Source organism: Hirundo rustica, chromosome 20, assembly GCF_015227805.2.
Source record: "Hirundo rustica isolate bHirRus1 chromosome 20, bHirRus1.pri.v3, whole genome shotgun sequence".
NCBI classification, from domain to species: Eukaryota; Metazoa; Chordata; class Aves; order Passeriformes; family Hirundinidae; genus Hirundo; species Hirundo rustica.
The window spans coordinates 11,034,245-11,061,891 of record NC_053469.1 but is presented as its reverse complement, the minus strand read 5'-3'; the positions used below and the strand labels follow the sequence as shown (position 1 = coordinate 11,061,891).

At 46.8% G+C, this 27,647-nt stretch overlaps 1 protein-coding gene across 1 annotated transcript; it reads right to left on the bottom strand.

The window, feature by feature from the left end:
* Positions 1–942: 942 nt before the first annotated feature.
* On the bottom strand, positions 943–21,296 carry UAP1L1 (UDP-N-acetylglucosamine pyrophosphorylase 1 like 1). Its single transcript, XM_040083305.2, has 9 exons — positions 21,020–21,296; positions 11,742–11,946; positions 9,953–10,128; positions 8,740–8,912; positions 7,727–7,920; positions 6,780–6,920; positions 5,048–5,233; positions 4,226–4,292; positions 943–3,327 (listed from the first exon to the last, which is right to left on the bottom strand). The coding sequence occupies exons 1-9, from the start codon at positions 21,294–21,296 to the stop codon at positions 3,241–3,243; spliced, it is 1,506 nt and encodes a 501-aa protein (XP_039939239.1). The 3' UTR covers positions 943–3,240.
* Between the last annotated feature and the right edge of the window lie 6,351 nt (positions 21,297–27,647).

The following is a 27,647-nucleotide window of genomic DNA, read 5'->3' as shown; positions in this document are numbered from 1 at the left end:
AAGAAGTCAGCATTGAAGCAGCTGCTTTAAGACTGCTGCTCTAAGTGATGACGCTGAATTCACCTCCAGCTGTGCCAAAGTGGCAGGTTAGCATGCATCATTTGAGCCTTTGAATTTGGAATCCACCTCACAGTAGATTTCAAGATAAAACTGAAAAATTGGTGTTTTCTGAGCATTTCATTATTAAGAAAACCAATCAAAAATCCTGGTAGATATGAACAGCACATAAACAAGCAGAACACTAATTTAAGATGCTTAAAGCATGTGTTAATTTTTAGTATTAATTTTCCTATCACAGGTAACTACTGATTCATGTACCTTAAAAACATATTTAAATCCCCAGCAGCCTTCACAGGGGTGTCAAGAGAGAAACGGGGAAAGAGGTAAGAAAGATTTGCTTCTGACATATGCTGGGTTCAGCCCTAAACCCCCAGATGAGGGCAATCTGCCATTTGTGAGGTATTACTGCCTTTCCCTACTGCTTGTGCTACAAATAGAGCCCAGTTTAAGAAGCATCTCTCATTGAAAGCAAAATAAAAGTTGCATTGCAGGAAGTGCTCATTATCTACACAGCAGCTGTGAGACTGACTCAGAACCATATTACTCAAATCGACTTGAAATAAGACAACAACCACCTGCAATTAAACTCCCTTCCCCAAATAAAATAAGCTGAAAAGCTTGGAAAAATATACAGAATTGCAGACAAGAACACAATATTCTGTTTTCTGATTAAATAAAAGATCCCACAATGTCAACCCCCTTCAGGAATCACCCTCTGTTCAGTTCCATGTGCCCCTATAATCGGAAGAGTGGGCACTGCAGCCTCCAGATGTACCACCAGTGACACCATCCTGCAGCTGTGGTGACAACATTCATAGGGACAAAGACAACAAGTGTTTTTCTCACATACAAGAAACACAGACAAACACATAGAAATCACAGTAACTTCTTTATTGTTAAAAATGTTTAGATGTCCATTACTTTCTGGAGTACTACAGGCCTTCTCCTTGTTTCAGGTACTTTTTTTTTTTTCATTTTATAATGCATACAAAGACTTTATTACATACAGAACAGTTTGGTGGGAGGTTTTTTTTGTGTAAAGTTCTCTCAAAATTGGTTCTATGTTCCAGTTTAAAATGTGAAGAGTCAAAGAAAATAAAAAACACAAGAGACAAGGCATTCAGCATTCTAATTTAGCTTCTCCTCGAAAACAACCTTGAAAACCATGTTAGCAGCTCTGTTCTGTGTGTATGGAGACTGAAGCTTCCAAAGAGGAAGAACTTTAGAAAAAGCAAAAGAAATCTTTATAGCACAGTGCAATGTAAAAGCAGTGTGTGCTTGAATTGCTGAGCAATACTCACAAATATACAACAGAATTTGTTCTCAGATACAAAACTTGACTGACAGGAATGGAATGTGTCATAGAAACATTGCAAAAAGACTACAGAATTGGGTGACAAGGACAAATGCTTCATTTATACTAAAACTGTGAATTACTGCCTGCACATGCCAACCGAGGTAATCAGAACTGTCATTAGCCAGTCTGCATGTGTAAAAAGATCTTTACTCAAGGTCATGCAAAAACACTTTATAACCAAAACCCCTGATACTGACATTTAGATGCTTTCTTTGGAAAACTTGAGCATACTTACAAACTGTAGTTACTCTCAAAGTAATTTTTATACTTCCCCATTCCTTTCTCTATTATTCTGAAGAGAGCTTCACATCAGAAATTGCAGAAAGCCATAAAACTTAATTATGCTTAATGAAATACCATAAGCAATTCCTCAGTAGAAGCTGATGCATAGAATAACATTTCAGATTAAACCTCTTTCTTGCTACCTTCCCTAATACCACGTTTAGGGGAAGACTATGGAATATTTCTGATGCAAAGGCCATCCACCAGAGTGCAGCTGATGCATCCTCACCAAGGCTGAAATGGCTCTGATATGCTCAGCGCAAGTTCTGCATCAGATGGGCGAAAGCTTTTCGGGGCAGTGTCCAAAAACTGAACAGGAAGAATCACTGTGGTGTCAAGGGTCAGGGCTACCCTGGCACCCCTTGAACAGGGCTGAGTTGACACACTACAGTATGTTCTGACAATTAGTGCCCTTCATTAGCAGACACTTATCTTTACATTATGGTTAGTAACATATCTAAAAGAAAGGCATCTATGAAATTATTTCCTAAGTGAAAGAGTGCTGGAAAATCACCTGGGCAAAAACTGTAGAAGCAGAGGCTGGTGTTTTACTGTGTACCCTGTTGATGCTGAGAGTAAGGGGGTTTTTTGTTTTGTTTTGGTTAGGCATTAAATTCCACCACTGGGATTTGTTTCTCTTACTATTTTCAGGTACCTCAAGAGAGCCTTGTCTGAGGGATATAGTACATATTAAACAGGAAATTAAAAGGAAAATTTTCAAAGTCAGGAAGGGCAGAGGGTTGTGAAAATATTCTCTCTTTTTTTTTTTTTTTTTTTTTTTAATTAAAAAACCCCAAGTCATTACAACTGTAAGGAGAAATCAGTCTAGGCAGACATGGCACCACCAAGCCCAGATATAAAGCTAGTACTACTTTGGACTCCAAGCCTCAAGCAATGCTTAGGCACAGCAACAAAAAAATGGATATCCTATTCTGGACAATCTTTTGAAGAAATGCACTGTTTTTTAACCATGGCAGAAAGTTAATCCTGTGTTCTCTTCTTGGGAAAAAAACCTGACTGCTGGAGGGAAAACCTCAGTATCCAAAGTCCTTCCATACTTTTCAGGATGAGACCTCAAACTGACGGCAGCTGTGAACATGATTAGAAACAAAGAAACAAAACCAAACGAAAAAAACAACTACACCAACACAAACAAGATACCTAAAAAGGCACTGAAGAAACTGAATCTTCTTGAAGGCAAAGCTGATTTATCAGGCCATGACTGGCTCTTTTCCATATTCATATGCAACAGCAAATAAGAAATGTAGGATCTGTTTAGCACCCATAAAGTGTTAATCCACACTCACATCCAAGTATACAGAACAGACTGAGATAAAAGGCAACGCCTTCAAAGTTACCAAAAGAACTGGGGAGCTTGCACATGTGTGCAATCACAACTGCTGCAAGGATTTGGCATCAATCAGACACTGCAAAGCAATTCTTTTTTATAATGCACTTCATAGCTGACATTTTAGTACTGTCAGTTCTTATAATGGATCTGACAAACATGGATCTGATTTGAGAGGGGAAGGCTTCCCACTTCAAGAATTTTCCAGCATTTCCACTTTGTTTTCATCGAGTACAAAGGGAGAAGGGAACTCTTTGTTCTTCATGTACACCTCCAGACCCTGAGAAGGTGTGAGAACAGTATTGTTAGGCTGTAAATGCACTATTTTAAGTCCTCAAGGAATGACTGACGAAGGTCAGGGACACGCAACAGTAACAGTTTCCCCAGTGACAGAAAGTGTTTCTGGAATTCAAGAAGCAGAGGCACTAAGGAACCCTAAGACCTGATGTCGGAAACAAGCTTCTTGGGGGGGCAGCATGGGAAGGTGTGTCCTTAACTGACATTAGAATAATCCTAGCAAAGGAAAGTCAAATTGACTTGTTTTCATTTTGTTCTGACAACCTATTGATTGCAATGAGTTCACCACCTGCACATGTTGAAGAATACACGGAGTGCAGGTAGCTGGTTTACAAGTTAACACATGTGGAAACCTAGCAAAGAGTGCCCACACATTCTCCTGCAATCTACTATTTCTCACCCTGTGCATGCAACACAGGGAAGCTCCTATTCTCATTACTAAATGGAAGCAGGTTTCTCAGGACCAGTTATTTTCAGAGGGACAAAATTGAGAAATGGCTTCCCTAAAGCCAACACATATATCACATTTCTCAGTCAGAATTCACTTACTGTGGGAGATGGGCACAAATGAGCACAGAACTCATGGATTTTCTAATTTGAATATTCTGCACTTCTCAGTAAAATCTCAAAGTGCTCATGAATCTTAATACAACTGCAACCTTGTTGCAAATCTCATTTTACAGATGGCTAAAATGGAAAGTGGACAAACTGCTGAAGACTAAATCATAATGGAACCACATTATGGTAACAGAGAGCCCAAGTCCCTGTTTCCTTGATCTTACCATTTCTCAGCAAGCCCAGGCTAAAGAAAGCACCTGTGTTGGAAGGAAACTGGATGCGAACCTGCACACTCTTAAAAATGCCTCCATAGTTATTCTCACCTCTCCAAAGTAAGACACTAATGGAGAAATCTCACACACAGCTGGGGGATCTTCAGTTCCTGAGAGACTGAAAAAGAGAACACAGGATTAACTTCCTGCCATGGTTAAAAACTAGTGCATTTCTTCAAAAGATTGTCCAGAATAGAATATCCAGAAAGACAGGACATTTGTTGTGGTCATATGCACCCAACATTGTGTGAAAACAAAGTGTGAAAATAAAAAGGAATTAGCAGGTCCCAAATGTTACTCAGTAAAACCACAAGACCCCTTTTATAGAGATGCTTTTCAAGTAAAATGAACTTATGGGTTTATTGAACTATGAGTTGACGAAGTAATGGCCCCACGGAGTAAAAGCAGCTTTCCATTACACATGATGTAGGAAGGTGTCCGAACTGGTAATCACTCTAACAAACAATCCTTAAGACCACCTGAGAATCCTGTCGGGGCTACAGTCAGAAAAGTTGTCATGGCCTATAAATTAAAATTCCTTGCATTGCTAAATCCAGAGTGATAGAAAAGGCTGTCTAACAAGGTGCTATAGGAAGAGCCAACTCATTACCCCAAGAACAGGGAACTGCCAGAGAGAATGCCCAGAGCTCCATGCGCTAACTACCTGGGGCACCCACAGTCCTAAGAGGAGCAGCAACTGTAACAGACATCAACCTGCATATCCAGAGAGGACCAGCTGAACAAAAATCATGCTGAGCCACCCTGTGACTACACTAATGCCCAGTTTTGGAGAGCCCAGCATGTGCCATTGGCCAGCTGTCATAGCTGAGCACTTCCAGCAGAGAAGCTGCAGAGAAGGTCACAGATTTATACCTGAGTTTTTCTGGTATCCTGCAACCATTTTCATCCACAAATCTGGCCCCAGCCTTGAGAGCCCAGCGGTAATGCTGGGCCAGGAGGGCTTGCCGAGCAGTGGTAGGAGTATCTTTGTCAGCTGTGTCTGCATTTTTTAGTGGCGAGAACTCCTCTTCTCTCAGAACTTCAAATGCCACAAAATTCCTACTCAGCAAAGGAAAGAAAATAATGATCATGAAAACCAGAGCTAGTGATCAGCCCCACTAATGCAACAACATTCATGGGTAAAAAGCTCATATATATTTCTGGGAGAAGCACTGTATGCAGCCTGACACAGTCAAGCCAAGGGAAGCCCACAGGTCGTCTGAAGAGCCAACAAGTACCAGGGCTGTAGAATGGAAAAACATAAGAAGCCTTGTCTCTTTGGGAATGTAACAGCAGCCTCCCAACCTACTGGAGCTATGCTCAGAGGAGAGAAAAAGCAACAGTTCTGCAGAGATGCCACAGAAACATCTTTAGGCAGTGGGAGGTTCTTGGAGAAGACAGTTCAGAGCACAGCAGGACAGAAAGAACACCACTGTCCAGAGCTTAGGCACAGCACGAGCAGCGCACTCACTGCAGAGCACCCCACCATGCCCCAAAAATGCCCCCTGTCTGGGAGGCTGTAGGTAAGCACCAGCTAAGGACACCAGTTCCCAAGGACAAACAAGCAACAAGGGAGGCCTCACAGGTGAATGTGAAGTACAGCTGTTTACCAGAAATGGGAATGCAAATTAAAAAGCCCCACAGCAACATCTGTGCGTTTCTGCACTTCGTGTGTGAAGCACAGGTGCCAAGGTGGTTTTGAGCTGTTAAAAAAGACCAAGGAAACACTGCTTGCAAATGAATCCTGTCACAGCTCACAGCTCAACAGTGTTCCCATCACCCTGGTTTTGTCTTTAGTTTGATACTATTTTATTTAACATGTGCCAGGAAACAGAGACTGGTTCAAACCTTGAGCTCTCTATTCTAAAGGAAATAATATAAAAATATAAATACTATCCCCAAACAAAGATAATTCAGTTTGCCTGAGGTCTTTCTTCGGCATTTATTTAAGCCTAAAACAGAATCTTCACTATTGAATTTGAGACCTTGGAAAAACAGATTTTATAACAGCTCTTATGCTTAATTGCTAAAATTAAGCATTCCCTAGACACAAGTACCCCAACTACATATGTCACAGCACTCCCAGCTGTGTTGCAGAACTTGGAAAGTGAACACTGACAGTACCTACAGCATCTATAACTTGGCCCCACAGTGCTTAAGTAAACAGCCTTCTGAGTACAAGGGGTGCGAGCTGAGCCCTGGCCTAACACCACCCAAAAATGTAACCAGAGCTGCAGTTACCATGGAAGCCACAATGTTGAAAGAACCAACTTTTGCAAGTCTGAACACTCTAATATGAGCTTCATTGGCTTTGCACTCAATTTCCATTCATTCTTCCCAGGCTGGCAGAGGCCAGGCCAGCCAACACATCCTCAGCCGGATGACCAGTCTGGGAGCAGGGCTGGCACAAGCACTGAGTGTCCTGTGAGCTCCCCTTAGAGCCTGCAGCATTACTGTTCGATTGGAGCTGGGTGTAGATCCAACAACCTTCCTAACAAGCCACCCACAAACAATGTGCTCCCTGGGATTGCTTGTTTCATCCTACAGTCATTCAAACAAACACTGAGAAGGGGAGGAGAAAAGTAAAATGATGTCTGTCACTAACTTAGAGAACTGGAACACATCAAACACAAACTTCTCCAGCTTTATCCCGTTCGGTTTTAGCGGTTTTACCAGATTTCCCTCCTTGTCAATGTAGGGCACCTTCTTTATGGCTACATGATGCTTCAGCTGTGACTCCCATTTCCTGCAAAAAGAAGAAGAAACCATTTTATTTAGTTCAAGCCCACTTAGAAAAAAATCAAGACACTTGAGGGAAGCAGATGGCTTATTACTGTTCCAGGTCAACTCTCAACTGTTTGTGGGTGTTGCTCCCTCCCAAGTGATCTAAGTCACATCCAAGAAACACTTCCCCGAGCAGAGCAGCCTGGCCATGGGCTCCTCCTGTACCACTGGGACATGACAGTCAGAGGAGAGGGAGAATTTTGCATCAAGCTGAAATTGCAGGCAGAAGTTACAAAAAAAAGAGGCAACCCAAATTGTTACCTGATTGGGATGAAAACGGAGCAGAGCACGTCCCTCACCCAAGGGTGGTTCAAGCTCTTCAGGAAGGTTGTATAGCTGCTGACTGAACGCCCAGCATCACATCCCCATTCCTCAACACCAAGGTGCAGAGTCCACCCACAACTTTACCCTCTCCTGCAAACTCTGCTGTCCCCAGCATTGGCATGGGTGACATTCCCACTGGAAATCCATGGTGTGAGGCTGCATCATTGACCACACTACAGCCTGCACAGCTGCTCACTCTTGAAGGCCCAGGAAGATCATGCAATGGTATATTTCAATTGATTTAGTGAACCTGGGAACCTCTTCCTTGGGTCGGGCCTGGGAGAGTAAGCTGGGGCTGTCAGAAAGGGGACTCAGGTGTTTGGAACTGTTTGGAAGAGAGAGGAGGTGAAAGGCAACTGAAATTACAGAATGGGAAACAGGAACACCCAATCTTGGAGGCATTTCTAGGCTGCACAGCTACCTAGAAGGTCTGCTGGGACTTACTGGGCCACTCTTTCCAGGAACTCAACAGTGAAGAAGTGGTTACAGATGTTGCCAGCACTGAACATCAGCCCCCCCTCAGGGCGCTGCTGCTGTGCAGTCTCCAGGCTGATCTCGCTGTACTCCACCACCTGGTACACGCCATCCACACAGCACACCACCCCAACAGGCTCTGTGGGGTAGGCCTTCTCCACTACCTGCAGCCACAGGACACAGGTTTATGACAAAGAGGATGAAAATCCCAGGACTATTCCAGCTCCCAAGTACAAACAATCCCACGGAATTGTTGCCTGCTGATCCTCCAGCACTGTGTAAGTGGCACAGAGCAGTCTGGAGGCACATTTTGCCCAACAATTCAACATAAACCCCAGTACTCAACCACTTAATTTGACAGTTTCTCAGAAGACAAACCAGTTAAAAGCAATCAGCATACTGGGGGACGCTTTTCTTACCAAGAACTACGATCTGGCATTAAAAGAAAGCGCTTTGCAGCTATTAGCCTTCAACTCCCCATTTGCCTGAACAGTACTATTAACTCAAGTAACATAAGTTTCTCTTCAAGGCACCTGCTGCCTTAGGTTAACAAAATCCAGTCTGTGAAGGCTTTCCCCATCTTCCACATCAGAGCGTAAGAAAAGCCTCCATTAGACTACAAGGTGCATTTATAAAACAGCCCAGTCCAATATGGCTTCTAGACAGACCAAGTGCCTTTGTAGAAAGAGCTGGGCATAGAGGCAAAGCAATTCCAGGGTGTAGTTTCCCTGTGCAGCTATAGTCCCTGCTCTAACTGAAGTTTATTTTCCATAGTACTCTGGGAAGAACAGAGGACACCCACAGGCAGGGATTTGAAATGCAGTGCAGGCAGCAAGCAACTCTAAATCTGCTCAGAGTGAGCTGCTGATGTGCAAAGGGTTGAACACCGCAGGTCATGTAAGCTCCCTGCAGCCAGCAGCTTCTAAGTGTCATCAGACCCAAACTTCCTGTGGGAAACCAGCCCAGTGCTAGCCCTGCTTTACCTTTGCACCGCAGTCTGCCCCTCTGGAAACACAGAAACCTATGAAGACTGGATCTGCCATTTTCACGAGGATATTGTCCACACAATATACATGGACATACTGGATTCCACGCTGCTTCATATCATCCAAGATCTTATTATCCATTAAAGCACGGTATAAGCCACCATTGCCATCTATAATGCAAGAGAAAAGAGAAAGTCTTGGCTCATTAATGACTTTGAGGCAAGTGTTTTTGTAGCTGAGCAAAAGCAGAAAGTACTGAACAAACTTTCTTGAACAGAAAAGACGGGAATGCTTTCTAGCCCAGAGCCAGTGGTACCAGGTTTTATTCCAGTTCTGCCACACAGTTTAGGGGAGCATGTTCCTCTTTTCACCCCAGTCCTCTCACTTGAAGAGAGAGACCATGGGTACCAGCCTCACTGAGCAGAATTATGAGACTTCATGAAGGCTAGTAAGATTCTCAGAGGGAGAATACTAAAGGGCAAATCTATGCAAAGGGTGGGAAAAGTCTTTTACACTTCTCCTCCAGTACAGGGCAAAAGCATGTTTATTCTCTTTCTTCGAGAAAGACTAAAATAAAGCTTATTTTCTGTTTATTTTCCCCCAAGTTCTCAATGCCTTTTTAAAGGCTTGAACTGCAGCTGTACATAGGACACCTTCACATTTATCACAGGTCATTTACAGTTCCTACTGGGATGCCCCTGTCAGCTCAGGAGAACCACTCTGCAGCTGCAACATGGTCCCAACTAGGCTGTGTCACCAAGTCTCTTACCATGTCTAGGTTAAAAGAACATTTACAAGGTGAGATGTTGCTGTAGTTTTGAAAAGAGTTCATCTTCTCGCTGCTTTTAACCCACTTCCAAGCTATCAGCCTTGAGCTCCTGACCTTCACCACAGGAGGCAACACCCCAGAGACCTCATAGAGAGCCCTGCTAATACACCTTTTTCCTACCCTGCAGCCACAGCACTCCTAATCCTGCCAACACTCTCAGACTTGGATAAAAAACATGTGCTGTGGTCAAATCTCCAGCAAGAACTAAACAGAGGTATGCTCCTGAATACCAGCCTGAAACATTAGCAGAACCTTTCCACATTAACTGCACGCATTAACCCTGACCCCAAAAGCTTGCTCTGTGTGCCCAGGCTGGCTGATGGCCCATAATTATTCTCAACAGACAAGAAGGTACAGTATGGAAGAGCAAACAGTAGGTACCTGGAGCCATGGCAATTTTCCCTTTCTCCTCCAAGATGGCCTTCCCATCAAAGGTGACAGCAGGCAGCATCCTCTGTTCAAACATGACAACATTGCACATATCCAAGTTGAAGTAGTTGTGTTGTGCAAAAAACTCTTCTGTTGGCCCCAGCGTGAACTCACTCGTCATGATGTACCTGGGCACGAATGGGGGCTGGGCAATGAGAAAGAATAACACAAGCAAAAGGCAAAACTACAAACTGAACACAAAACAGAAGAATCCCAGCAGCGTGAAATGAAAGACATGGCAGCATCCTGTGGTGAGCGTTTGCACACAAGAGCTCTCCTCCAGAACTCATCCTGTGGTAAGGCTGCATGGGATCCTATGACTGTATCAGAGTATGATCCTACCCTAGCCTAGCTTCAGCCAGGACAGAAGAGCCTTGCCCTAAATGTGAACAACATCTGGATATCTGGATGAGCTGGAAAACAAGACAAAGGGCAGAAAACAGCCTCATTCACTCTAGATTCAAAATTATGTTAAGTGTCTAGAGAAACCCTGACCAGTTCACTCTGCCACCACCTCTTCAGTGCAAACACCAGTATTTCACTATGTTGGCTGGATGGTTTGGTTTTGCCATATGTTTTTCTATTTCCTCCTTTCCTTTCAGGTCCACATTGCTTCTGCCTCTTCCTCCACTATCCTCCTTCACTACTGTCTAAAAGCTACCTTCACCATCTACCTGTCAAACTTCAACTATCACCATAGGAATACAGGGTCCTCTGTCAGCATGAGGAAACAACACAGGAGAGCCTGGACCTCAATTCCCCATCCCCAATTTACATCTCTGTGGCACAGATAGCCTGGACCCAGGTGTACTGGAGCAGCAAACTGCCTCAACTGCCTCCTCACCCCCAGGAGGGGAACTGGAAATAGACGTGGCGTCCTGGCTTCTAGCAGCACCTGGGATGACGTATTTGCAATTCAGGTCCTGTATACAAGGCTTCAGGATGAAGCACAATATGTACTCACCTTCCGTGAGGAAATAATGTATGAATGAACTTTGTCCTCTAGTAAAACAATGTGGCAACCTGAAGCCCTCAGACACCTGCTGTTTCACTGCCTAAACCCTGCCTCAGGCCAGACACTGATTCCATAAGGGTATTTCTACATAGTCCTTATGGTCTAACAAACAACATTTAGCAGAAAACATTTCCAGACACATCTGCAGTGCCTTCCTCTCAACCCACAACATCCCACAGGGAATTCACATTTTGCACTTTGCCCAGGGGTCATCTCTTTTGAAAGCCAGGAGCAGCTAGCAGAACTGGCAACTGTAAACGGTGACAGCAGGAGGCGGCCTGAACACAAAGCAAGAGGCTTTTTGCAGAGATTACGGACAGGGGCAGGAAGAAGGGCATGGAAGGCAAGCTCTAAGTTGTCCTCCATGCAGGAACCTGAGAAAGCAGAAATGGATGAAATTTCTTGTAAAGCATCTGAAACAATCACTGAGAAGTGCTGTTTACAGTGTTGCCAGTAGCTGCTTGGAAGGCCAGCAAGGTACAGCAGTTAGGGCTGTGGTCAGTGATACAAAGGCACTACTCAATCCCTCAGGTCTGCAGACACGGACCTACCACCTCCCATCCCTCTGCACCCTTCTCCCACCACTGCCATTGCAAATCCTACCAACTAAAGGCTCCCCTTGACCTGGCTCTGCACAGCACCCAGCTCAGTGCTTCTTGAAGACAACATGGGCAAGACTGGAATGTAAAGAGCCCTGCACATCACCTCTGGCTTTAGGTCACCTACCAGGGAATAGCACATTTACAGTGGTGTCTCTCGCCAGCAATCTGCTCCACTTTGCGTATTCTCTCTGCTTGGATCTGATACAAGTTCTTGCCACTGGGCAACCCCACGTTGTACATGCCCTTGGGATAGCTGACTCCCAGGCGGGTTCCTTGTCCTCCAGCCAGGAGCAGCACTGCCACCTTATTCTGTGAGATCTGATGTAAACCTGTACAGGAAAAGAAGCCCAAGGGAACATAAGAACCTCCAAAGCAATCAACTCCCCATGTTCTCCTGAGCCTTTCTGCAGAGCTCTGGCAACAGCCAGAAACTGCCAGTTCAATGCTGGCTGCTCAGAGAGAAATAAGTCACTGCACACACAGGGGAAAATTCATTTCACCTCCTGGCAGCAGCAGTTTCCTCACCTAAAGCAACAACTGGTGCAAAAACAATAGCCATGAGCTGCAGCTTAGGAGATTCAAATTAGGATACAAAATCATTACTAGGGAGGTAGTGCAGCACTAGAAAAGACATCCAGAGAGCAAGCAATGTCCCCTAAGGTTTTCAAGGCTTACTTAACTGTAGCTGACCTGCCCTCAGGCTCTTCAGAGTTCTGCTCCAACTAGAGACCTCCAGAGGTCCCTTATCATTTCTATATCCCAAAGAAGCCAAGTTTCATCATCTTGAGTAAAGCATGAGGATTTCTGGAATCTGCCTTAAAGCAATTATCTGTACCTGTGCTCCAGCTTCAATAGAAGCTGAACACAGCTGCAGTCAGGGCTAGTAACACAGCCAAGCCTGCAGGAGCTAACTGAAACCAGTGTCAGTGCTCCTGACAAACCAGGGAAGTCCAGAACCTGGGGAAGAACCAGAGCACATAAACACTCATTTCACTCTCAGACTTTGGTCCCTGCATTCTCCAAAGTCAGCATCACAATAATGACTGGCAACTGTAAGAAAGATTTTTCATTATGGGAATACTTTGAGTTTCTCTGGAAATGCAAGGAACAATGGGCTTGCCCATGTCAGAAGCCACAGCTCTGCTGCAGTAGCTATCAGGGCCTTCTGCCACTGCACAACACTGAACTACCACCGCTCCTGCAGCCAAGGACAGCCTATGGAGCACCCCGGCCTTCAGCAAACATTAACCATAGCTGAGGCTAAAACATTCCTGATCTGGACTGAAAGATATGGGGACCAAAGAAATTGAATTAGGAAAAAAGAAAAAGGATTTTGTTTATACTAATCTTTAAATAATTGGCTTTTTAAATGAATAGAGCAAAAAGACCAACTGTTGTTTTAACAACCTGGCTTGATTTTAATACTGTTCAAAACTGCAGCTTCCAGCAATTTTTTCAGCAAAGACTTAAGTTGTCCATGACATTGCAGTAATGCAATTCCCCTTTCCATGCTTACAAGTTTCAGTCTTAGCACAGCAGTAACACAAGTCCTTCTCCCTAAACACACCCCTTCCAAAAAGGCTGGTGGTGTCCAGGCACAGGGAGCTGGTTCCACAGCCATGGCTCTGCTGTAGAGCAGCCTCTGGGGTCACAGGGCCACAGGAGTGAGAGCTGGAAGCCACCTCTGGAGATCTTCAATCCTCCAAGAGGGATTGGGAGAGCTCCCTAAGAAGAAACCTGTGAGTGGAAATATTGGAATTTCAAAGTTTCAGGAGGTCCTTGGATAGCAGGGGAAGCTTGAATAGGTTTAAATTATTATTTAAATATGAAAGACATGGAGGATCTGGGTGAGCTGCATGGTGATGCAAATAAGATATCCAGCATTTCACAACAAACCTTACAAGCGATAAATGGCTCCTTTGTGCAGCCACTGAGCTGCCTATGAGACTCAAAGTACAGAGCAGAGGGTCTCAGGTATTACTTACACCAGCAGTACTTGCCCCAGTCCCATCATACATATGGTTTTCCTGCATGTTCAGCTGTTTGCCAGCACAGGGCACCACTGCAGAAGAAGGGAAAGAGCTGAGTGGAGAGGCACCAGAAAATGGCTCCAAACCTCATGCCCTGGCTTGGGTGTTGACTGTTTCCCTACTGGGATCTAGCACAGAAAGAACTTATGGAGGGGAAAAAAAATCCTAAAAAAGTTGCCCTATGGAACACTTCCAAACTGTTCTGCTCCATCCCTGGAAATGCTCAAGGCCAGGCTGGACAGGGCGCAATGCTACATGAGCCAGAGGCCTGTGATGATCACGAACCCAGAGGGACAGATGGCCATGGTTCAGCCTCATGTCACAACTGAAATTCATACCAATCCCTGGGGGAGGGATGTTCTGACCGTGTGCGGGGTGCACATCAGGACAGATTTTTGATGGGGGCCACTGCAATGAAGGGCACAGTGTCCTACGCCTCCTACACAGTGGCTGGTGGACAAACAAGTCTGGGAGAACCAGTGGCCCCTCCCTCAAGACAAACTAGTCGCCCTTTGTGACTTGGTTCAGGTGCAGTTGGACCAGGGTCATCTGGAGCCTTCTACCAGTCCCTGGAACGCTCCTGTCTTCTGCATCAAAAAGAAATCTGGGAAATGGAGGTTGTTACAAGACCTCTGGAAGGTCAATGCCATGATGGAAAGCATGGGGACGTTGCAGGCTGGTATGCCTTTGCCCACCATGCTTCCCGCAGATTGGCCGGTCCTCATCGTGGATCTGAAGGACTGTTCCTTTACAATTCCTCTGCATCCCGATGACAGACCAAAATTTGCCTTCTCGGTGCCAGCTATCAACTATGCTGAGCCCGCACAGCGGTATCAATGGAGGGGTCTTCCCCAGGGTTGTCACAACTTGCCAGCCATATGCCAATGGTATGTGGCCTGAGCCTCGTCTGGAGTTCGCAGTTTCCTGATGCTCATTTTTATCACTATATGGATGACATATTGGTGGCTGCGTCCACCCAGGATGAGTTGCTGAGGATACAGCCTGTTGCTCAATGCTTTGCATTCTCATGGGCTGCAGGTGGCTCCAGGAAAGGTTCGGCAACAACCTCCTTGGAAATATTTTGGACCGAACGATCCAACATCAAGAGGTGCAATTTGTGCACTCAGTGAAGACACTGAATGGTGCCCAGAAATTGGTGGGTGTCATCACTTGGTTGCGTCGATATCTGGGACTGACCACGGCACAACTGTCTCCTTTGTTTGATTTGTTAAAGAGAGGCCCTGATTTGAAGTCGCCTTGCACATTGACCCCTGAGGTACGTCAGGTGCTGGAGGACTTTCAGCGAGCTGTTTCTCCTCACTAAGTTTATCGCATTGACCCCTCTGTTGATGTCACTGTTTTCATCACCACTCCAGATGTGCATCCCACAAGCGTCATTGGCCAATGGAGTGACAAATAGTCTGATTCCTTGCATGTCTTGGAATAGGTCTTCCTGCCCCATCAGCTGCAGAAGACAGCAACCACATTGTTTGAGCTGATCGCTCGTTTGATAATCAAACGTTGGCAATGGTGTTTGCAATTGATGGGTGCGGATCCCGCAAAGATCGTACTCCCGGCACAGCGGGAGGACTTGGACTGGAGCTTTGCAAACAGTATTTCTCTGCAAAGTGCTCTGGAAAATTTTTCTGGGCAGATCACTTATCATCTGCCCAGCCACAAGCTATTGCAAGTGGCAAAATTCACAGAAATTTCTCTGAGACCCAAAACTAGGCAGGAGCCTGTCCAAGGACCCACTGTCTTTACTGGCGGTTTGGGAGGGACAGGGAAGGCCATTGTTACTTGGAGGGATGGATCTGAGTGGCAGGTTCCGGAAGGTCATGAGGATGGGTCAGCCCAATTGGTTGAATTGAGGGCTGCTGTCATGGCATTTCAAAAATTTTCCCAGGAACCTTTCAATCTGGTCACGGATTCTGCCTATGTGGCTGACATGGCGCAGCACTTGGGTCATTCAGTTTTGAAGGAAGTCAGCAATGCCGCTTTGTTTTACTTGCTGAAGACCCTGCGGTGTGCCATTCAGGCCCGTGTTCATCTGTACTACATTCTGCATGTGAGGAGTCATACCAATTTGCCAGGGTTCGTAGAGGAAGGTAATGCGAGGGCTGACAAGTTGGCTAACCCAGTGTGGGTAGCACCTCAGCTGATACACTCGCGCAGGCCAAGGCATCGCATGGGTTTTTCCATCATAATGCACATACCTTGCAGAAGCAGTTTCAGTTGATGCCAACTGAGGCTCGTGAGATTGTCGAGCCGTATGACGACTGGCACGCGCTTGCTGCACCTTTGCTGGCAAAGGTAAACCCCATAGGCCTTAGGGCCTTGGAGATTTGGCAGACCGATGTCACCCAAGTTGCCGAATTTGGCTGGCTCAAGTATGTGCATCTCACTGTCAACACTTTCTCCTCTGCGATGTGGGCTTCTGCTCACAATGGAGGAAAGACTTGCGATGTCATTGCCCACTGGAGGCAGGCCTTTGCCGTTCTTGGCATACCTTCTGCTGTGAAAACCGACAATGGTCCTGCTTACGCCACGCAGAAGGTGCGGCAGTTCCTGCAGCTGTGGGGGGTGTCACACAAGTTTGGTATCCCTCATTCTCTGACTGGTCAAGCTATTGTAGAACACGCTCACGGTAACCTAAAGTGGGTTCTTCACAAACAGAAACGGGGAATGCAGGGTGAAACCCTGCACAGTCAGTTGGCAAAAGCTTTGTATACCATCAATCACCTTACAGTGCCGCAGAATTCTAACAATCCTGTCATTTTGAACCATCATCTTTCGTTACAGGCTTTGGATGAGATGCATCAGCCTCAAGCGAAGGTTCGGGTGCAGAATTTAGTCACCAAACAGTGGGAAGGTCCCTATTACTTTATCGCTTCAGGGCGTGGGTATGCATGTGTATCCACAGATACTGGGGTATGCTGGGTACCTGCAAAGTGTGTTCATCCTGACCTGCGACCGCAAAGGGAAAATCCAGCTGATAGGAAAGCTGGAGACCGTGACCAAAATGAAAGTCATCAAGTGAATGAACCATCGAGTGATGACTCAGATGCAGACGATGCGAGTGAACACTCTGATGGTCCCTCCACAAGCAGACAATGAACATTGTTCATTTTTCTTTTTTCTTTTAACAGAAAAAGGGTGAGATGTTGCCCTAATCTTCTTAGCCTTCTGATATTTGCATTTAAGTAGTGGAGTTTCTCACGGATTGTAACATTAAAAAAGTGATTGTTTTCGCACTCCTCTCTGGAGTAATGACAATTGATGGACTTCTAGTTTGACCAGTGGGGTCAGAGAGGTGGCAACCTCATTCTCCCATCCCTGGTCATTGTCCAGAATCTATATAAATCAAGGTCGAGAAATAAATGCACACTTTTTGCTCTGACAACTTGACTGCATGAGTGTCATTTTTTTCATGTTCATCTAGCGGCAATCTCAAATAGTGGGTAGCATCTGCACCTATGGCAGGAGATTTAGAACAAGATAATCTTGTCTTTAACATCCCTTCCAACCCAAACTATTCCATGATTCTGTGAAATGGGCAATTAAAACATTATTTAAAAATTATTTTTCTTTAAAATAATCTAGAACTGAAACTTGAGCTCAAATATTTCACAGCAATTTAAACCAAAACTGCTTGAGGTCTGAGCTAAGCACTTGTTGATCTCAGTTGCTGCAGTGTGGGGTGTGCTGCTTTGGGGTGCAATTGAGATTCACCCACCAGTGGAAAAAGTTGGGCACTCGCCCCGCTGCATCTCCCCCCTGCACTGCCAGGCTCACACCAACAAGCACACTCAGGTTCTGATGCAACAGACCACACCCCACCAGATCCCAGAGTTCTTCCAAGTTCTGCTCTTAGGTCGCCATGAAAACAAATAAATAAATAAAATAAAATAATAAAAAATAAAAAGAGTAAGTAGCTCTGCTCTGAGTTCCCAACTGTAAAATTACCAATATTCACAACTAAAGTTCATAAGAACTAACTCCTCTGGGTGCAATGGAAAGACCTATTCCCTTTTAAAAAATCCACCTTATTTTCTGCAGTATATGAAACACAAACAGCTCAACTAAAGAGAAAATGTGCTGGCTGCTGTGACACCCACCAATGCTGCAATCAGTCCTACTCTGCATAAAAAGCAAAAAAACCAAAAATAGATTTTGTAAGAGGAACAGACTGGTCTTGCAATAACAGACTGAATTCTCCTTCTGAACAGGCACATGAGTGCCATTACAGCAGTCAGCAAGAGAAGAATACTCCAAATTTTCAATTCTGCAGAGCAGTCAGATAACCAGAATGGCTCATCAAACTCTCTGATGAAATGAGGTACACCTCAGCCCATGGCCATGACTTAGATTTCATTAATGAAACACTGACAGAATGCAAAAATGCTTGTGTCTTTATTTGATTTATACCATCATTCCTAGGGCTGCCTGGAAAATGTGATTGTTAAATGTCGGCATTTAAGACCTGAAAGCAAATCTGAGCAGGCAGTTTTGCTGTCTGAGACACAATAACAAAAGTATTAATTTTTAACTATTAAAAATAACTCAGGTGTTCCCAAGACAAGTTTTCAGTTGTCTGGTTCTTTTGTCCGTATTTTTTATCATAGAAAAAGGCGGATAGGGAGGAAGGAGACATCATTTCAGCTGTTCAGTCTTTGGAGGATGCAATGCAGATGGCAGCTGTGGGGAGCTCAGACACCCACAGACAGAGCACAGAACAGGTCAGCTCAGCTCAGGGTGATGATGACCCCACAGCCACAGGCTGTACCAGCCATACAGCTGCCTCAGGGACACTGGGCAGCAGGTTGGGATGGTTCATCTGTTCCCAGCCTGCTCAACACACCACAAACAAAGGCCTTTCAGAGCTGCATCCCCTCAGAGACCCACAATCCTGCAAAGCCTGTGCCCATGAGACCAGTTCCACTGGGAAATGCCATGCAGGGATGTTGCCACATCTGCAGGGACACAGCAATGCACAGGTTCAGCAGAACAAAGTTTTTGCTCCTGACTGCCCTCTTCCAGGAAATAAAATCCCTCTTCAGCTATAAACCGGATCATAAAAATAAACCAAAGGAAACAGAACATCTGTGTGTACCCCTTCTGGTAGAAATTCAGTCTGCCTGCAGGGCAGAGGTGGCCTGGAGCTATCAGACTTTAGGGCCAGATGATTTGGGCACAGTGGCAAGACCTCAAACACATTGGATCTGGGCTGCCTGCAGGCAATGCTGGAAACCAGCAAGGCCAGCCCACACAGGTAGCCTGGCCTTCCTTTCTCTTCCTTTCTGTGCTGTGGCCAGTGGCACAAGGCAGACACACCAGCTTCTCACTCGCCTAGCTGGCTGGGGACAAGTGACCCAGTTTGATAAAGCTGTTAGTTTAACTGTGGGGCCCTGACCCAGCCCCATCTGCCTCTAGGGCTCAAAGGGTCCCTTCCTCCTCACTCTGACACCCTCAAACAACCCTGCCAAGATCAGCTTGGGGGTGTGGTGGATGAGAAGCTCAACATACCCTGACCAAGTGCACTGCCACTCAGAAAGCCCCTGTGCCCTAGGCTGATACCACAAGGGGCAGCATGTGAGGGGGGAATTCTCTGCCCTGCTCAGGTGAGACCGCACCTGCAGTGCTGCCTTCAGCTCTGAGGCTGTCAGCATGAGAAGGACATAGAGTTGCTGGAGAAAGTCCAGAGGAGGCCAGAGAGGTGCTCCAAGGGTCGGGGCCCCTCTGCTCTGGAGCCAGGCTGGGAGAGCTGGGAATGTTCACTTGGAGAAGAATCCAGGGAGACCTCAGAGCCCCTTCCAGGGCCTAAAGAGGCTCCAGGAGAGCAGGAGAGGGACTTTGGACAAGGGATGGAGGGATAGGACACAGGGGAATGGCTTCCCACTGCCAGAGGGTAGCGTTATGGGATATTGGGAAGAAATTATTCCCTGTGAGGGTGGGGAAGCCCTGGCACAGGTTACCCAGAGAAACTGTGGCTGCCCCTGGATCCCTGGAACTGTCCAAGGCCAGGCTAGAGAGGGCTTGGAGCAACCTGGTCTAGTGGAAGATGTTCCTGCCTGTGGCAGGGGTGGAATGAGATGGTCTTTAAGGTTTCTTCCAACCGAAACCATTCTGGGATTCTATTCCATTCACTGTACCAGCTTATGTTCCCTCCATCACCACTCAGCCCCATGAGTGGAGTCTCACAGCAGAAAAGCTCCCCTGCCCATATATCCTCACCTCTTTACCTGCAATGTTGGGCCAAGGCTGTGCAGCCACTTGTCAAAATTTAGGCAGTTCAGCAGCAATGAAACTCCTCCCCCAGGGACTCCTAGTCATGGAATGGTTTGGGTTGCAAAGGATCTTAAAGACCATCTCCTTCCACCCACTGCCACAGGCAGGAACAACTTCCACTATCCCAGGTTGCTCCAAAACCTGTCCAACCTGGCCCTGAACACTTCCAGGGACGGGGCATCCACAGCTTCTTTGGACAACCTGTGCCAAGGCCTCACTACTCTCACAGGGAACAATTTCTTCCTAATATCTAATCTAACCCTGCCCTGTGTCAGTGTAAAAGCCATTCCCCTTTGTCCTGTCATTCCATGTCCTTGACCAAAGTCCCTCTCCAGCTCTCCTGGAGCCCCTTTAGATCCTTTCATATCACATATTTTTCATGACCGGTACTGTAAATCATTTTGACAGAATACCCCCATACCCTCTAAAGAGTATTTTAAGCGTCATGTCCACTTGTTTGTTGAACACTTCCGGGGATGGTGACTCCACGACTGCCCTGGGCAGCCTGTGCCAGTGCCGGACCACCCCTTCAGTGAAGAAATTTTCCTCAATATTCAACCTGAATCTCCTTTGACATAACTTGAGGCTCTTTTCTTTTATCCCACCGCTTGTTATGTGGGAGGAGAGACTGAACTCCCCGCTCCCGGCTATCACTGCCTGTCAAAGAGTTGTAGAGATCTTCCGATCCTGCCAGGCACGGCCGCGGGGCCTCGGCCGCTACATTTCATAACGCAGAGTGAAAACTCCATGTCTCAGCCGAGGTTCCCCAGGCCGAGGACACCGGCTGCCGGCACTAAGGGCCGGGGTGTAGCTGTGATCCCGCTCTCTCCCTCCTTGCCCGACGGGCCGTCCCTGCGGCTCCCACCCACCGGCCACCGGCTTCGGCAGCACGCGGTGCCGGGGGTGGGACTATCCAGCGCCCCGCGGTGCCACCGCAAGAGGCGTCCCCTGCCCCGGGGCCCGGCCGGGCGCAGCCCCCGCCCCGCACTGGCTGGGGCCCGGCGGAACGCGGCCGTCCCAGAACCGCGGCCGGACCCCGGCAGCCCCGGAACGGAAGGGACAGGCGGCCTCGCGCCCCGCTCACCTTCCGCCTCCCAACGCTGCAGCGCGGCGGGGCCGCTGCGGCGGGCGCTGCCCAGCAGCTCGGCGGGGAGCGGCTCCATCCGGCCGTCCAGGCGCTCGGGCGGGCCGCGCTGGCGGGCCCCGGCCGCCGCCGCTAGCCGGCAGTGCTCGCCCAGCCCCGGCGGCAGCGCCGCCAGCAGCGCCCCGCGCTGCGCTGCGTCCAGCTCGGCCCAGAACCGCAGCAGATGGTCCTGTCCGCACCGCTGCAGCTGCGCCCGCACCTCCTCGGGCGGATCCATGGCGTGGGGATCCCGGTCTGAGCGGCGCAGGGCGGGGCGGCGCCGCGGCGGGGACAGAGGTGCCGTCCCGCCCCCGGGAACCCCTCCCCGCCGCTGGCGGGTGACGTGCTCCCGGTGCTGCGGTCCCTTCCTCGCTCAGAGCGTCCCGGAGACGCTTCTGGGCCCGCCCCACTCCCGGCCCCGCAGGAACTGCGGCCAGCGCTGCGCTTTCCCCGTGGAATCACAGAATAGTCTGAGTTGGAAGGGGCCCTCAAGGATCATGGAGTCCAAGTCCTGGCCCTTCACAGCACAATCCCCAAAGTCACATCGTGTACCTGAGAGAGTGGTCCAGACACTCCTGGAGCTCGGTCAGGCTTGGTGTTTGGTGACCAGTTCCCTGGGGAGTCCATTCCAGTGCACAACCACCGTTTGGGGGAAGAACCGTTTTCCAGTATGCAAGCTGAACCTCCCCTGACACAACTTCAGGCCGTTCCCTCAAGTCCTGGTGACCACTGAGAAGCAGTCAGTGTCTGTCCCTCCTCTTCTGCTCAGGAGGAGGTTGTAGACTGTGATGAGTCTCCCCCCAGTATCCTTTTCTCCAGGCTGGACAGAAGTGTCCTCAGCCATTTCTCATACAGCTTCCCCAACAGGCCCTTCACCATCTTCTTTGCCCTCCTTTGGACACTCCAATGGCCTAATCTCTTTTTTATATTGTGGTGCCCAAAACTGCTTTCAGGGTTCGAGGTGAGGCCACCCCAGCCCAGAGCAGAGCGGGACAATCCCCTCCCTTGACCAGCCTGTGATGCTGGGCCTGGTGCCCCCAAGGACACAGATATCCCTCCTGGCTCCTGGGCACTGCTGGCTCACATTCAGCTTTCTGTAAACTAGAACACCCAGGGCCCCTCCTGTGGCACTGCTCTCCACCATCTCATTCCCCTGTTTGTTTGTGTATTCAGGGTTGCCCCATCCCAAGTGGAGAATCTGGCATTTTTCCTTGTTGAACTTCTTATGGTTGGTAATTGCCAAGTTCTCTAAACCGTCCAGATGCCTCTGCAGAGCCTCCCTCCCACTGAGGGAGTCAACAGCTCCACCCAGTCACATCTGTGAAGTTGTTCAGTTTCTCTTCCAGTCCTGTGTCCAAGTCATTAACAAAGGTGTTGAAGAGCACAGAGCCAAAGATGGAGCCCTGCAGAACCCCACTAGTGACCAGCACCAGCCTGATGTCACCCCAGTCACTGTCACCCTTTGTACCCTACCCATGAGCCGGTTGCTCACCCATCACATGATGTGTTTACCCAGCTGAATGCTGGACATTTTGTCTGGAAGGATAGATACTATGAGAGACAGGTTTTGAAATACTGAAATCCAAAAAGATTATATCAACTAGCTTTCCTTGATCAACCAGGTGGGCAGCCTTGCCATAAAAGGAAATCAGGTTTGATCACGAAGCCTTGCTGGCTGAGACCAGTGACTGTGTTGCCTTTCAGGTGTTTTTCAAAAACTCCCAGAACAGTCTTCTCCATAACCTTACCAGGCACTAAAGCGACACTGACAGGCATGTAGTTCCTGGAGTACTCCTTCTTGCCCTTCTTGAAAATTGGGCCCTGAAAATTGGCCAAACCTTTGCTCTGCAGGGGCCATGGTCCCGTGGCTGGCATGAGGTGTGTCTGATATGACCTCTGGGTCCTGGAGCAACCTGTGCCAGGAGGTCTCAATGCCTTGTCTTACACTCACACTTGGAAACATCGCATGGTCTCAGGGTTCCCTCAGTGCAGCAGGAGTTGGATAGGCCCAGCTGTACTGACATGGTGCAGACTCAGACCACCGCTCACAGATCCAATTCCCCATTTTTGAAATGAAGTACCAATGCGAAGGGTAACAGGGCAAAATCAAGGACAAATAAAAGAAATTATGAAAGATGAAGGAATGATGAAGGAATGATGAAGGAATAACCAAACCTGCAGGAACCAAGAGCCATGAATTGAGAAGAGGAGCAGAACATTATGAATCAAACTAAAATGCCAAACAACTTTGTTTTAACTTTGTAGTCATGAATGTGAAAAACTGAATAAAACTTAAAAAAAATTTAAAAAGTTTAATAAGGGAATGAAAATAAGAGACAAAAGTCCAGCGCTGCAGTGCTCCTGGCAAGCAGCCAAAAAACACACTGGTACATTAAAACAATGTTATTTATATAGTGTTATTTTACTGAGGTACATGCATATTTATAGTGTCTATACATTAGTCAAATGTTCTTGTGAGCTGTGTGATGTTACTGGAATTCTTCTCTTTAGTTTCTTCATACTATGGCTTATCTGCATGACATCCTGTGTGTCAAGTTAATACATTTTATTCCTCCTTGTGTTTCCACCCTGTCATTTTACATCATCTGATAAAGATTTGGTATGTCCTCTTTAAATTTAACATGGTATTTTCTAGTTGTCCTCCAGTGCTATGGTTTGTGTCGTGGTTATTTTATCACTTGGAGAATTCAGCCGGGGGCGGGAGGGGGGGGGGGGGGGGCGGGTAACATGATTGCCTTACACCATTAGCTTTGGTTATAAAGAAGTATTTTAACACCCAGTGTTTAGTTAAGGCCTATAATATCTATATTCACCACACTACTATCTCTATAAGCTATGCAACACATACTTAAACTGACAAACAGCTAAATAAAGGTATATATGATACTATATCTTAATATTTATGATCAATGCAGAAACTAATGTATAAATGTAAAAGCCAGTATCATATTGGAGTCCTGTTTTTAACACGAGCATAGTAAAATCCTCACCCACAGGCTGTGATTGCCCCTAACTCACAGTAGCCATCCTGCCTGTAGTCAGAGCTCAGCTGGGTAGGAGAACATGAGAAGACAGACAGCAGCTTAGACACAGCCACCTCCCTGCATGTTATTGGAGTCAGGGAAGCTGGACCCCATCCGGATGGGACCTTCAAGTCAGGAAGAATCCCTGAGAGTTGCCAAAGCTTCTGTTTCACATTCTGTTTCTTATTTTATGTGACTTGACACAGCTCCTGCTCAGAAAAACCTTGGGGTTTTGAAAGTTCCTCACTCTGCTTCCCTTTACATGAAATCTCTCCCTGATGTGTGTCCGAGGGTGACTGTGTATCCCTCAATCGTCTATTGGGTGCAAAGGGGAGGGGAAGTGCAGTTTGTTTTTCCCCAGGACAGCTCTGCTCCTCAGAGTGACCTTGAAGCGGGGGAGCTGGAACACGGCAAGATGAAAGAAGCTCTGTTGTTTTTTCCCCGGCAGTTAGTTAGTTTAGTGCTAGCGTAGTTAGACGCTGTAGAATAGCTGGAGCTTTTTGCTTTTTTTTTTTTGCTTTTTTTTCCTTTTTTTCCTTCCTTTTTTTCTTTTTTGCCCTCTCCTTGGAACTGTTCCAACCTCTCCGGACTAAGGACCTGGGGGAAGCACCGGGGGCCTCCACAGGGGATCCACCCCACCAAGACCAGCCCTGCACATCTCCTTTTCTCCCAGCGCCAGCGGAGACGGAGCGGTGGGAACACAGTGACTATCTTCAAGAGGAGACTTTCTTTAAGTTTGTTATCCCTCCGGAAGCGGCACGAAACTCTTGTCATCGGGTCTTGTGCTGGGAGTGCTTTGCCTGTTTAATAAACAGGTTTTTTCCACTTCTCTCTGAGGAAGTCTTTTCCCAAGCTGGTTGGGGGAGGGGAGGGGGGCCCCGTGGGAGGGTTTCTCCCAAAATCTGCCTGAAACCACCACAATGTGGTTGCATGCTGTGATATTTAATATAAAATTAATTTGTGTTCAGTCTGAATTAAACTTTGTAAAATATAAAATGTACTTGGGATTTGAGAAACGGAATGTGAGGGGGACACAAAGGATTGAGAAATGAGGGGTTTCTGCCAGGAAACCATCAGAACACTCATTTACTCAGTGAATAGAAGGAGTAACCAGATAAGATGTGTCCCCCCCGGAGACGAACCTGCTAATGAAGCAGCAATCAACACCAGATGGGTATCTTATCTGCTCCAGCTGAGTTCTACATCTCTAAACCCCACTCCGGAGAAAGCAATCAAGACATTGTTCCACCCCAGGAAATCTATTCAACTGACCGGAGACATGGACATGAATATCTGATGAAGCAGAGGGGACACGAGGAGTGAAGCAACTCCTCATCCTTAGCGAAAGACTGTATAAAAACCAGCAGCTCAGGACACGCTTCGTGAACAGGGGAGATTCGGAGTGATAGAGTCTGTTTCTGTGTTCACCCAGTGCCGAAACCCGGGTTCGACGCTGTTCCTTTTTAATTGTGGCTGTTAGAGACTGTGTTTAAGTCTCGAAATAAAACTCTATATTTTGATTCACGAAATTGGGCTTGATCATTTATTACACATGCCCAGTGTGTAAAGGAGTGCAGGTCCTTCCACACACATGGTGCCTACATAACCACCAACCCTTATCAGAAAATGCTCTTGTAAATCAAGCTGTGCCTTTTCCTGCAGAACTTACTGTCTTGCCTTGAAGGAATCCTGTCACCCTGGTTTTTCTGAGTTTTTTTAAAGCCTTCTGATTGTTTATAAGATGGAGTCAGTCTCTTTAGCTTCTGCACAATATTAGGAGCAGTTTTTGCTTTTTCTCACACATGGTAACACAAACCTTTTGTTTTTCATTCCCTGTCCTTTGTTTGCATATTTCTAACCTGAAAACAATTGTAACTGACAGCTGGTCTGGCCATTCGGCTGAGAGGTGATAACCCCAGAAGCCAATCCACAACCAGACCCACAAATGTATAAAAAGTAGGAAATAAACAGGCAGAGGGCTCTTGGCCTTGGCTCAGCCTTGGGCTCTCCCTTGGGCTCTCCCTGAGGAGCAACTCTGACCCGCAAATCTCTGGTCTCCATGTGACTGCTTTGTGTGCCACAATCACAGAATCCCATCTCAGAGCTGTGGGATTTCATACCCATAGGACTCTAGAAGAACCAAAGCAAGTCATGCTGCTGCTGGCTAATGTGTTTCCACTCCCCAAATCCAGCCATCCACCAGAACAGCTTAGTCTGGCTGTGCAGCATCCTCCCGGCTGGTTCTACAGCCCATGGCACTCTGTAGGTATTTTCTTCTGCAAAGCAATAAAAATGGTGACAGGTTGGATTAGTTACAGCAGGCAGAACAGCCCTAAGGAACAGGAGGGAGGGATGCTTGGGCCAAACAAAACACAAACATGCAGGTGGAACAGGAAATTCAGCAAGAAAAACGCTCCAGCTCACTGACAACAGAGACAGCAAACACTGCTCCATCATGATGAAGTATCCCACCAGGAGAGAGGCAGAGGTTGTGTTTAGGACCTTGCTCCAGGCTTCAACATGTAAGTATGCACTGATAGGAAAGATGTGTGCTAATGTCTTTACAAATGAGTCGATAGGTGAGGGTCTTTAAGAGAAATGGGTGTTAATATCTTTGAAATGGGTCTTAATCTATAAACATCAAGCCACACAAGTTTGTTACAGAACACAAACAGTTTGACCAGACAGTCTGAGCTTCTGAACTTCAGGGTAATAGGTGAAATGGAGCTTCACAAAGTCTATTGAAGAACCCAGACAGTCCAACCTTCTGGTGGATCTGCAGAACAAAGCCCGAATTTCTGAACTTTGGGGGGAAATGTCAATTCATGTTCAAGGGTGGAATATGTGGTAGGCAGTTCGGGGAGATTGTACCTTTCTAGTAACGCAGCCAATGGGGAAAGGAAGAGGGCAAAATGCAGCCACGAGTTTAGGAGAAAAGGAGGCTGCATCCTGTGAAACTTCAAGAGAAATCCCACAGTGGACTCTCTCCCTTTATTTGAATAAAGTTACAGGACTCCTCTGTCTACTTTGTGGACTCTGGCTTTTCCACACACCACCAAAGAAATATGGTATTAAAGTCATTCCCTGGACAAAGTGAAAGGCTGGTGAATTTCTGGCTGTGTCACAGCTGTGACTGCTGTTGCCCTTGGCCACCCCTGGCTTTGTCGGCAGGAAGAGAATAGAATGTGTGATAGGACAGAGTGATTGTTAGATGGATTCTGACTGGAAGCCTTCCAGCATCTATTGGACTTACAATTGTTAGGAAAATTAATCCACGAACACCAGAAGTTTATGTCCAAAAAGGAGACAGAGGAGTCCTTTTACTTTATTCAAATAAAGGGAGAGGCCATGGGGCATTTCCCCTGGGGTCTCTCAGTTTTTTGGAGGACGCAGCCTCCTTTTTGTCCTAATTTCCCAGCCGCATTTCCCTCTCTCTTTCCCCATTGGCTGAGGTACTTGAGAAGTACAGACTTCCCAAAATGCCTAAGATTCCCCTTTTAATGTATAACTCCCCTAATTTTTAATTTTTATGGGATTTATGGGTT

Excerpts from the sequence above, each read along its gene's own strand:
- UAP1L1 (XM_040083305.2), bottom strand. The coding sequence starts at position 21,296 with ATGGATCCGCCCGAGGAGGTGCGGGCGCAGCTGCAGCGGTGCGGACAG. Across the intron at positions 7,921-8,739 it reads GGGCAGACTGCGGTGCAAAG|GTAGTGGAGAAGGCCTACCC; the intron begins GTAAAGCAGGGC and ends CTGTGGCTGCAG. Across the intron at positions 6,921-7,726 it reads TTCCTGGAAAGAGTGGCCCA|GAAATGGGAGTCACAGCTGA; the intron begins GTAAGTCCCAGC and ends TTCTTTTTGCAG.